Source organism: Cucumis melo, chromosome 4 (assembly GCF_025177605.1).
Source record: "Cucumis melo cultivar AY chromosome 4, USDA_Cmelo_AY_1.0, whole genome shotgun sequence".
NCBI classification, from domain to species: domain Eukaryota; kingdom Viridiplantae; phylum Streptophyta; class Magnoliopsida; order Cucurbitales; family Cucurbitaceae; genus Cucumis; species Cucumis melo.
Window position 1 is genome coordinate 25,500,131 of NC_066860.1, and position 12,642 is coordinate 25,512,772.

The following is a 12,642-nucleotide window of genomic DNA, read 5'->3' on the forward strand; positions in this document are numbered from 1 at the left end:
TTAATAGAAATTAAATGACGCGGTTTTTCAGGAGAAGTATGACCAAGACGAAGATGCCACTGATATGTATCAGAGTCAGTGACAGGAGTAGAGATGGATGAAGGAGGAGGAACCTGAAGTGATAGGAGCTCAAACAATCTTCCCACTTTGCGACCCGTCCCAATCGTCTGTCCCGTCTGCGGATCCTGGACTTGACAACCATTTAGAGAAAAAGAGACAGTTAAGCCAAGGTCGCACAATTGACCAACAGATACTAGATTAAAGGATAAGTTTGGGACACAGTAAGTGTGAGGAAGATTCAAACTGGGAGTATTAATGGTGCAAATGTGAGTGATGTTCATACAATTGACGTCAGCAGCATAAATGGGAGGTAAAGAGTTAGTAGGACTAAAAGTGTTCATAAGCGAATAATTAGATGTCATATGATTGCAACAGGCAGAGTCAAGAAGCCATCAATTACCTGGTAAGATGGCAAGTGCAGAGGAAGATGATGAAATTAACTGATTTAACAAACTTTGAAGATCACTTATCTGAAACTTGAGGGTGGTGGAATTATCTGAAGCAGCAGCAACAATAAATGAGGTATCGGGTTTAGTAAAGTTCTTGGCTCTTATAGAATAGCTTCAAGGTCGAGGTGGTTTTATGGGACAATTATCCAAAATATAACCTGACTTATGGCAGTACCTGCATTCTATTTTAGGACAATCAATAAATTTATGACAAATGAGCCTACAATTCTTACAAAATGTGCATATGCTCCAGATGGTGAATAAGTGCCGGCAAGAACAACATCAGAATGTTTAGAGAGATTGATGTCAAGACGTTTTTCTTCAAATAATATTTCTTGGATAGCAGCATCCAATGATGGCAAGGGACTGCGATGTAATAGGCAGCCCTAACAGATTCATATTCTGGACGGAGTCCTATAAGGACTTTAATAAGACGAAGATGATCTTTACTGATTTTAGCTTGATCAAGTTGAGTCCAGATGGGTTGAAGCACGGCTAGATACTCATTAACTAATTGACCAACTTCTTGATTAAGATTAACAAGGCTATTATGCAACTGATAGTAGTGCGCTAATCCGACGGACTTAAATCGTGTAGATAAGAAGTTCCATAACTCCTTAGCATTTTCAAAAGCATCAAACTGTGTATGGATAGCAGGAATTGATGTGTTACTAAGCCAGGTGATAATCTGATGATTTTTGTTGTCCCATTCTTCAAGGCGTTCGATAAATTTGCTATCATCTTCCTTTGTCTTGTTTGGTCGGTTTGGTAATATCGCTTGTGACAATACGCCATAATTTCCGTCCAATTAAGAAGCTTTTCATTTGATTTGCCCATGTAATATAATTAGAGCCATCAAGAATTGTTCTGATTGGACGAGCAATTTCACTTTTCTCCATTTACTCACAAGAAGAAACCAAGTCAGCAATCGAAGAAAAGAAAATAATTAAGTAAAAAAAACAGGATGGTTTCGGGTCGGTTCGGATCGCAAAAAGCGGACTGGTGGAGACGATTCGGGTCGATTCGTTATTTTATTGAATATTATTTTATTGAATATTTCTTGTGTCTTTACATCAAGGAAACATGGAGATAAATACAAAGTCCTATGAGATAAATAAGGCAACAAATAGTATAAAATAATATAAGATATATAAGATAATATCTTATTAAATATAAAAGAATATATATACTTAATATGCATCTTTGTTTATACTTTCAATATAATATATCATTTGGTAAAATGATCGGTTTCTATGCATATTAATATAAATTAAAAGAACAACTTCTCAAAATAAATTATAATCGCGAGAGATATTAAAATATTTCAATTAATTTTTAATAGTTTATTAAATTTTAGATAGTATCTAATAAGTCATCGAACATTTATCATCTAATAGGTCAACTATTAAACCGAAACCAATGAATTTACTTGATATGAACTTTTAAAGTTTTGCGTGATATAAAATGCAATTACAGTTTCGAAACTAATTAATTAAACACCTAAATACTTTATAAAGTTTAGAACCTTAGAAAAGACTTAATAAAAATAGAAAGGAAGCAATAAAAGTAGTGGAAATTGGAGGTTTAAGAAGCTTAAGATGCTCCAATGTTTTAGGCCACGACAATGAATGGGGCGGGACACGGTTGCTTCGCTTGTAGGCGTGCGTTCGAATATATTCGCTGCCGCACGATCCGGCCTACGCGTCCAAAGCTCCGCACCAATGTCCTGATTCTACTTCTCACACACCTTTTTACAAACATGTGGTGTCCAATTTTTCAATTCCCTGTTTTTCATTTATTGTCAACAGTTTATAATTATAAATGTTTTCATTATGTCTAGTTCATGTGAGAGGATTTGGGGTTGTAAACTTGTTTTTGAGAAGTCAACTATAAAACAAGGAGTTCATAAAACATAAAAATAGATATTTTAAACTTGTGAAACTGATCAATTTTATTGAACTAACAAGGAGTGAATTTCATATATTTACGCTCCTCAATTTTCTACCCTCATCTCTTTTAACCCAAATGTTCCCCTAAAATCTCTCAAGATCAGTTGCATATGTCTTATTCATAGAAATTCCAATGAGAAATTATTTTTAAATGACAAATTTTTTTTTAAATATTAACAAATATAACAATATCGTAATAGATCCAGATAGTAGGAACGGAAGTAGGGTAGAGAGGTGGGGATATACTCCTCATCCCCGTTCTCATGGGAATTTATAATCTCTATCATCGCTCCCTCCCCCATTTTGGAGAATTGGGTTGGGTTCAAAGATTCGATGCTGTAAAGAAATATTTATTATTTATTTAATTATTTATAAGTCAATAAAATTTTAATTTAAAAGATTATTTTGAACTTTTTTTTTTTGTTATAAATCTAAAAAAAGCTACTGTTTATATTTATTTCACAACCAAAAGAGAATTAATATAGATATAAAGAATAATAGAAATATACATATAAATATATATATGTATTTGTGTCATAGGTTTGACCCTATTATGGATCAACCTTGGGCCTTGGATTAACTGGATGGATACCTGACCTCATGTTATAAATTGGCAGATGTAATTGCTCTATCTTGGTTTATGGTAAAATATGATGTTTTGCTGCATATTCTAAAATGATTTAGTTCATTAATAAAAAAAAAAAAAAAAAAGGAAGAAAAACCAGGTGAGCCGATAGTATTATATTTTAAATTGAAAAGAAAAGAATTGCAGCGGAATTTTCGTTTCATCACAAGTCGCACGCGGTCCCTACTCTATAAATACAAAACAAAAACGTAACAAACCCATTTCAAACATTTATCTCACGACCGAGTCCCCACCCCACACACACACACACACACACACACCGACTCTCACACTACTCCCATTTAATCAACCCACACACAATTATGGCGGTGGTCGTTATCGACGGATCCACGGTTAGGAACTTCGTCAACGACGAACCTCACTTCAACAAGAGTATTGACGACGCCTTCGCTTCTCTTGATCTCAACAACGACGGCGTTCTCTCCCGATCCGAGCTCCGCAAGGCCTTCGAGACCCTCCGCCTAATCGAGACTCACTTCGGCGTCGACGTTGCTACTACCCCCGAACAACTCACCCAACTCTACGATTCCATCTTCGAGCAGTTCGATTGTGATAAAAGCGGTACTGTTGATGCCGAAGAGTTCCGTACGGAGATGAAGAACATCTTGCTCGCTATCGCTGATGGATTAGGCTCCTCTCCCATTCAGATGGCGCTTGATGACGGCGATCGGAGCTTCCTCAAGCAAGCCGCGGATCTGGAGGCTTCCAAGCTCGGCCAATCGTCCACCTGATCGCGATTGCTACCGGTTTGCTGGTTCCCTTTCGTTTTTCTGCTAATTTTCTTCAGATATGAACATGTGTGTGAATCTGATTTCAGAATAAAATAGATCTTTATTCGCCGTTTACGGTGGATGGAATGATCGATTTAGATTTTAACATGTAGAGATTTAGACGATTAGATGAATAAGGACTCTAATGATCAATATTGCTCTCGTCTTTTTTACGATTTTCGGAATTCTTTTTTTATTTTTCCTTGATAAATATGTCCTCCATTACTACATCCATCTTTGTGAGTGAGGAATTTTCTTACTATCTTATATATATATAAAAAGAATACATTGATTTTTTTTGTGATTTAGAGTGAGATTTGTCTCAACTTTTTTCTTTTCTTTTGAACAACTATTTGGGGTTTGTCCTTTTATTTCAATTTTCATAACTTTGAGACAAAGGGGATTTTCGGTAGAAAAATAATATAGCAGAAAATTTGAATTGTCTAGACCAAGACACTAAACTAAAATGTCCGTTTTGACCGGGCTCAAATGGATAAAAGAATAAAAAGGACAAAATACAAATTTTTTTTTCCATGGTTGTTTATTTGGTTCCTTTCAAAGAAAACTTTAGTTCTAAATAGTTTGACGATAGTTTTGAATAGTCATAGTTGAACCATCATTGGTTAATACATTTTTGACATAAAGGAGATATGATCTGGTACCTAGTTCGAATAGCTAGGATGATTTGGTAAATTTCACTAATCTTGTATTAGACCCTTTGGGATTCTGTCTCCTTTCTCCTTTATCATCTCTTCTTCTTGGAGCAACAACCACCAAAAATACCCACAACATCAAGATGTGAGAATTTCAAAAACCTACTAATCCCAAATAATTTCAACCATAGAATGGGCCTCCTTTTCTCATCAAAGGCACCAATTGTTGGTTATTTTAATCCCTATCCATTTTCCTTTGGAATCAATTCCTTTTCTTCTTTGTTTTTTTTATTTTTTAAACACTATTACTATTTCATTTTCTGATACTTTTGGATCAGCTTCCTTTTATTTACTTTTATTTTGTTTGTTTGTGTGGGGAAACCATCCATAAAATCTAACAGATTATGTGTTGTCCAAAACTACACTTCGGTTCCTCATATTCACCGCTAATAATAATAAAAAAATTGTTTTTTTCCTCCTTTTTTGTAGCGGGCCATAAAACGATGGAATAGATGCTAAGATTTTATTTTTGTGTGATCTTAAAATAATTATTTGGTAATTTTATTTTTGTGTGAGGAAGAGTCGTTGGAAGCTCTTAGGATGCGTCAAAGGACGAAAGAAAGTAACTTGCACTCTTAAAAGGATGAAGAGAGTAGCTAATCTCCTTGACATATATAGGAAAATAAACAGCAGCTTTACCTAAAGTTGGGTTAAATGAAGTCTTTTGCAAGGGGACAATTCTCATCTAAATCAAAGATCAACTCGGTTAATCTTTCGTTCCTTTTATGGAAAAATGTAATTAGAGTAAATTGAGGAAAAAAAAAAAAGGTAATTGATTATAAGTCTTTGTGTAAGTAAGAATTCCACTCTCACATTTTTTCTTAATAATAGAAAAGTTGGATATAATATAATATAAGGTTTTATTTTTCTTCTTTTGCCATAATTTTCAAATAGTTTCTTTTTCTTTTTTTTTTTTTGTTATTTGTGCTCTTCTATTTTTAATTGAAGGACAAACAAAACTCTACCGAGGATATACTATAAAAGTTTAGAAGTGTGATACCAAAAAGGGGGGAAAAAAGCTGTAAATACAGTTACTGTATAAAATAGAAATTAGAAAAAAAATTATCAAGAACGTCGCCTGAGAGATTCGAACTCTCGCGGGGAAACCCCATGTACTTAGCAGGCACACGCCTTAACCACTCGGCCAAAGCGACGGTGGATGCTGTAGACATTTCAAATTATTTTATTGATCTATGTAATTAAAGTCATTTTTGAACAATATAATTAATACTTAAAATTCCTTTCCTTTTCTTTTTTTATTAATTTCGAGTGAAGATTTTAGTTTCAAAGCATTGAGAGCTATGGGAGATGATTAAACTTTATCTTATTAGACTTTGCAATGTGATAAAAATCTTTGTCAAAATAAATGGTGACAAGTTGAGGAGGGTTTTTGAAACATATAGTTATTTCTATAGAGTATTTTATTTTGGTCCTAGAATGTCTCATTTCTATTAATATCATTAGTATCGGATTTTAATGTATACATGCTATTTCTAGAAGGGTTGTGGTAAGGTGTGGGAAAGTTTGACATGAGCACGAATTATGGTTGAGAGCGTGGTTCTATTAGAAACTTTTTTGTGGTCAGATTGATATTTTTTGTTAGCGGTGAGTGGATCTCATCATTAAGTTATGAGATAGTTTATTTTTTTAGTCTTGCTCAATAGTTGTTTCAAACTTAGGCGGGGACTATAGTAGGAGAGATCCTCTCAACTCTCCTTTAAGTACATAATGACCCTTGGGTTCACGGACGAGAGAAGGACAAATAATTATAATTAAATAGTGTATGACTATGAACCTTTATAGAAAGCGAGCATAACTCTTTTTTGTATAAAATTGTCAATACAATAAAACAGGAAAACATATATGTATATAGTTCTGAGCCCAACGAATTCACGTTGTCTCCTTAAGACAAATTTACTCACCCTAGCGCTTGAGTTCTTAGAGTAATTGTCTCTCTGGATAGAACAGATTACCTTTCTTCTAAAAGTAGCACCCTGTCTAGAAGATCAGCGAACAAAACTTTGTGGATCTACCGAACGTGAAGATCCTATTTATGGACTTATTCGTGACCATTTGAAAAATCGTGTCCTTTTTTCTATAACACTTTTCACGAAGCGATGCATCCACTCATGATGTATCCATTCATGAAAAAATCGGTTTTCATGAAGTGATGCATCCATTCATGATACATCCGTTCATGAAGAAACACGAACAATAACCTAATAATAACCATTTATTCCAACACTTTTTAATGTCAACAAAGGAAGTGTAAGATGAAGATAGGGTTAAGGGCTTTCTTGATAAGAATAATGCTTAAGCCGATTTTGTTGTGATATGTATTAGCATATACACACTATTACGTACAAGCAATTGATTTGCTAAATTATACCTATACTATAAACTCTTATCATATATCTCTTTTTAGATATATGATACTGACAATCTCGTCTAATTATTCATGTGGTTCTGATATACTTGCAAACATCAAGAGATTTAGTATAGACCTAATGGCGGTAGCTCAAACTCCCTCAACTTTATGTATATAATTGAAATAATACCAAAAACAATAGTTAGCTGTAAAATTATTGTCCTCTAACGCTCTCTAAACAAGGACTCAATTTTCACTTTTTTCAAATTATTTTTACTAGCTTCACGTCAACAAATTTTTTGGATCCATCGTTGCAATAACAATATCCTAAGTATATATAGCTGTTTGGGAGCTCTTCTGTGTTATGAGAATGATGATTGTTGTCTCACGAGGGAATATTTAAAATGTTTGAGGGGTTTATACAGCAAGGCTTTTTTGAGACCTTCCATTTCTTTTTTTTTTTTTTTTTTTTTTTGTTTTTTTGCAAAAACCAACCTTATGGTTGTCCTATAATTTTGTGTAAATATGAACTTATACCCTTAAACTTTATCGTTATATCAATTAAAATTTTAAACAAATTTAAAAGTCTATTAATTTACACTCTCTTTCAAATTTTATTAGTTCAATATCATATAAAATTTACAATTTAAGCCAACAAAACTCCTACATTTTCATTAACCAATCAACTTAAATGTAATTCTTCACTATGATTACCTTTGAAAATTCTTCAATGCACTCATTTTCAAATGTGTATAGACTTCTAAATCAGTCGATTTTACAAAATGAACAATTAAGTAAACGCATATTGGAAATGACTAGTAGGCTTAAGCCCATAAGCAAAGTCGAGGAAATTTCACTTTTCTTGACCCACATTGAAAATTTTAGAAGAGGTAAGAGGAGAGGGAATAAATATAAAAAAAAAAAAAGTTTAAGTGAAAGATAAAGTATGTAGATGGTGATAGTAGAACTTTATCCCCACATGATGGACAAGCATTTGGGTTTCATTTATTGTGTTTGCATGAAAATGACTTTCTTTTTCTTTTTATTTGGAAAACTAATTTGATAATGTTCCCGATTTGACCCATTCGGAAAGGTTCGATATTTTTCTTAATTTTCACATCTATAAATTTCACCATTTGCATCACCGAAATCCATCTCATCTCAGTCCCGAACTCCACATCTCAACCTTTCAAAAACCATCTCTATGCACATCTGAAAACATTTTTGTTTTCTTAAATGTTATGAACATCTTCGATTTATTTCTGTTCCTTATTTCGATTAGCGCATGTTTGAATAGGAGAGCTGTGTTAACCTTGGATAGCAACCGAAAATTTAATTGGTACCTCGATTGGATGTAATTGCTTTCAGGACAATGGTTCTTCATGGTACAACAATCTATTTTGTTCGACATTATTATCTTAATTTCTTACAATGCATGGTTGATTCTCAAATGAAATTTTGTTTGAAAAGCTAAGTTCATTCATTTATAAAAGTTAGGAATTTAATTGATACAATCGTAATTTTGACTAAACTAGATTAGAGTATAAGTTGATATTTTTTTAAAATATTTTAGATGTATTTTTAATAAATACATAATTAATCACTGAAATTGAATTTTCGAAATAATAATAATAGTGACAACTTAAGAAAAGGAAAATTATTTTAAATAAAGATTTATCAAAATATTTACAAGATATTACCATCTATAAATGGTAGATGGAAGACAATAAAATTTTGAGTCATTAGGCCATAAATTAAGATGGAATAGAAAAGTAGAAAAAAAATTGATTAGTGTTATGAAATAAAGAATAACGATGGTGTGTATACAAATGATCTCTACAACCTCTATTTATTTGTGAGAATAATGGTTACAAAACCAAACATAAATAGGAGATAAGAAATTTATGGATATTGATAGGAAGGTTATTGAATGAATTTGTAACCTAAGGGAGGCTATGGACATCTTTGATTTTAATATTGAATATTCATAACAATTAGGTTTTTTACTATTTTGTAATCATGATATTAGTTGTTTTTATAAAGTTTTAGAAATAAAGGAAGAAATTTTTTTATTGAAGTATTTAGCAATAAAGGAATTGGTTACCGTAATTCATTATTGGAAATTACGGACAAGGAAATTGAGAAAATAAAAAGCAAAAGTGTTAAATCGTCGCCTGAGAGATTCGAACTCTCGCGGGGAAACCCCATGTACTTAGCAGGCACACGCCTTAACCACTCGGCCAAAGCGACTCATGTCACCTTATCTCCTTCAAAACCTCATCTCTCATACCTTTCAAATCTCAATCCAATTATTTTTGTTCTCTTCTTAAAATCTTATATTCATATCTTTTATTTTAAATTCTCATTTTTATTTACGGTTTTATCCTCCATTTATTCAATATTTCTCTTCTTTATTGAAAATAATTTTAAAATTCGTTTATTAAGTTTTAATAGTATCAAATTGAAATTTTAATAAAGAATTTAATAATAGTATCACATAATATTGAAACCTGCAAATCAAGTAAGAAAATAAGGTAAAAGTATTATACTTTTAATAAATACACTTCGAAAACTATTTTAAAATTTTACGATTGAGTTGAAACTAAATGTTAATTAGCTCTTAAAATGATATCATTTTCGTTCTATGGCTTATTTTTAATCTACTTGTACTAATAGAGGAACAGATATTACGAAATTTTTTTTAATTAATAATCGAATAAATAATTTCTAAAAAAGGGACGAAATAAACATTCAAAATTAGGTTAAAAGAAAAATGTAAGACAGAATAAAAATTTAGAAAGAAATAAAAAGAAAGTCTTGTTATCGAATAAAGAAAATAAAAGCAATGTCCTCCTAATCGCACACTTGGAAATTAAAATTTAGGGAGGACACACCTTCGTGATAAAAGAAATTAATTTGCTATATTTAATATGATTATTTTTATTAAAAAAAGAAAAAGAAAAAGAAAAAGAAAACAAAGGCAGGTGGCATTACAATAAGTTATATTTATTTGAATACCAAATTAATTAAGGGTTTTAAAGTGGTGGATGTGCATGCTTCCTTTCCCAAATTAAATATGCATATTTTGACCCGACCATGTACCCGGAGACTTTGACCTATAACTTTTCTATGTATCAATAAATCATTTAACCCCACCATAGCCGGGAGTCGAATGCATTCTTCTAAAACACTACGCCACGCCATCCTAACTTAATTAATGCATTTTATAACCTCTTCTAAATTAAATACAATTATTACTGTATTTTCTTATTATCAAACCTTTATCACTAATTCAAAATAATAACAAACAATATCTCTTTTTATTATTAAATTTTATTTTCACTCCAATTATTTAATAAGTAAAAGGCTTTATTAAAAAATAGTTTCCACTTTATTAATATTCTCTTAAATTAATTTCTTCAGTCTTTACCTGATTCCAGGTGTTCGTCCAAGGCATTCTTTTTATTGAAAATTTGATCAATATTCGTCATTTTTTGTTACATTTTTAGAGAGAATGGAACACTACTGTTTGAACAAACAACGTTCGATCGTTTTGCCCAAACCTTTTGTAACTTTTATTTCTAAAACTTTATTTGTAAACTATAGAAGTTGAAGTTTAAATCTCTTGACTTTGAAAGAGAAAGCATATACAAGTTATTGATAAAATTAGACTCACTTGAATACATCCGTAGATTATCAAATTTGATGTCCACGTAAACCTATTTTAAACAAGCTAATTAAAAAAAAAAAAAGAACTATTTTAGAATTTTATGACATATGAAGTAAGTAATGTTTATATTTAATTGATTTGTCAATATACACAAAAACAATACAAAAATAAAACTACTTATTAAAATACAAAAATTCACGAAAAAGTGCAAAAATTAGATTTTGTTCCCTCAATAGTTTATTTTTGTTCTAAAGTGTAAATAGTTTATAATTTTTATTATTTGTGAAAAACTTTAAAATATTATTACACTTGATATTTGTATGGAATATAAATTATAAAATAAGATAGATATCGGTAGACAAGTCTTAGGTAGATCATGACATTTTGATAATATTTTTTGAGTTTTAAAATAATTATAAAAGGAAATCATGTTAATAACTATTAAAATATAATATGCAATTAAAAAGACATAAATATTATCCGAAAGATGAGGAACTTTCCTTGCAAAGCTCTCTCTCTTACCAACATGGCGGCTAAGACGGTCAAAGAACCTCCGTCAATAGCTTCCTCCCTCTATAAAAAACCCTCAAAACCTCCATTTTCTGTATCCAATTTCACTCCCATCTTTTTCATCCATCGACTCAACATTTCATCTTAGATTTTTCATCCTCAAATCCTTCACTATGACGCCGATTTCCGAAACCGATGCCGGCGAGATGTTCGTCAGAATCGCCATGTTCGTCTTTGTTCAGCTTCTTGTCTATTTGATTCTCTCCAAATCCTCCAACCTCTTCTCCAACGACCAGAAATTGAGATCTCTCAGCTTTAAACCGGCTCGTTCCGTCAGTATTCGCCGGTTTCTGGCTGCTCTTTCTGATCTTCCTCCCGGCGGTGAGCTTTCTCCGTCGTCTGTTCGTCGCGGTCGTTCCGATGACGGTTGCAAGTTGTAAAGAGTCGAATCGATCGGATCGAATTGAATTGGTTCCGATTGACATTTTCTGGGTTAGTCATGTAAAGTGAAAAAAGAGTAGGGGGTGATTTATGTTATTTGTTAAAAGTAGAGGGGTTGGTTTGGTGAATTCTGATTATTTGTATTTGTTATTTGAATGATTCTTTTGTTCTTTGGTAATGGTAATGCAAATTATTTGACTTATTCATCCATTTAAAACTATTTTCAATCTTATTATTTTTTCTTAATATTCCAAGTATTATCAATTTCCACATCAAATATTGAATTTTCAACTGCCTTTTAGTTTGTGACAACAAATCAAAATTTCTAATCATCAACTAAATATTAATCTACTTTATTTGCAATATATATATAAATAAGAAAAAGTATCAAACATTTATCAATTTAAGACAACATGATTTCTAAAAATTTGAAAAAGCCACCCATGAAATTGGAGAGTAAATAAGTTTATTTATTTTTTAATGCTAAAATGATTAGGTTAAATATAAAAGAATACCTTTGTTCTTGAAAGTCTTTTTATATTTTCAAATATTACAATATTATCTTAATATTTTTTTAAAAAATGCATCTTCATTCTTCGATAAAATGTTTTTTTTTTAGTAGAAATGTTTTAGAACTATGGATATAAATCTTAAGATAAAAATAATGAAACGATAATAATATATATGAAAAACTTTAAATAGTCACACTATCATTTTAGGCCATTATCAAATAGATTTAAGTATGAATTTCAATTTGTAGTTCTAAATCATTTTACTTTTAATAGGAGTTTTTAGAATGTTCATTAAAATTCGATGATAATATCGTAACTTTTAAATTAGAAAAATATTTTTGAAACCGTTCATTCAACCAAAGAAAACAAAAAGTTTAATGTAACTTTTGTAACTTGGTTGAATGATTATTTTCAGTGAAATTTTAGCAAATCGATTCTCCTTATCGGTTGTTATATTCTCTTTAAAATATAAGTTTTTTAAACTTTCCAAAAGCAAAAGATGAATAAAAAATGTTGAAATTTCAAAATTCTTATATTCCAAATCTATAACAAGC

The 12,642-nt window shown here is 31.2% G+C and overlaps 2 protein-coding genes and 2 non-coding genes across 4 annotated transcripts; 2 read left to right on the top strand and 2 right to left on the bottom strand.

Annotated features, from left to right (window-relative positions):
* Nucleotides 1-3,251: 3,251 nt before the first annotated feature.
* LOC103500282 (uncharacterized) lies at nucleotides 3,252-4,047 on the top strand. Its single transcript, XM_008463529.3, has one exon. It carries the CDS (start codon nucleotides 3,407-3,409, stop codon nucleotides 3,833-3,835), a length of 429 nt encoding a protein of 142 aa, XP_008461751.1. The 5' UTR covers nucleotides 3,252-3,406; the 3' UTR covers nucleotides 3,836-4,047.
* Nucleotides 4,048-5,659: 1,612 nt separating this feature from the next.
* On the bottom strand, nucleotides 5,660-5,741 carry TRNAS-GCU (transfer RNA serine (anticodon GCU)). Its single transcript has one exon. It is a non-coding gene; the product is annotated as a tRNA-Ser (tRNA).
* Nucleotides 5,742-9,123: 3,382 nt separating this feature from the next.
* On the bottom strand, nucleotides 9,124-9,205 carry TRNAS-GCU (transfer RNA serine (anticodon GCU)). The gene has a single exon. It is a non-coding gene; the product is annotated as a tRNA-Ser (tRNA).
* Nucleotides 9,206-11,144: 1,939 nt separating this feature from the next.
* LOC103500281 (uncharacterized) lies at nucleotides 11,145-11,778 on the top strand. Its single transcript, XM_008463528.3, has one exon. The coding sequence runs from the start codon at nucleotides 11,309-11,311 to the stop codon at nucleotides 11,573-11,575; it is 267 nt and encodes an 88-aa protein (XP_008461750.1). The 5' UTR covers nucleotides 11,145-11,308; the 3' UTR covers nucleotides 11,576-11,778.
* Nucleotides 11,779-12,642: the final 864 nt, after the last annotated feature.

Bases quoted from the DNA above. Each gene is read 5' to 3' on its own strand.
- LOC103500282 (XM_008463529.3), top strand. From the start codon at position 3,407: ATGGCGGTGGTCGTTATCGACGGATCCACGGTTAGGAACTTCGTCAAC.
- LOC103500281 (XM_008463528.3), top strand. From the start codon at position 11,309: ATGACGCCGATTTCCGAAACCGATGCCGGCGAGATGTTCGTCAGAATC.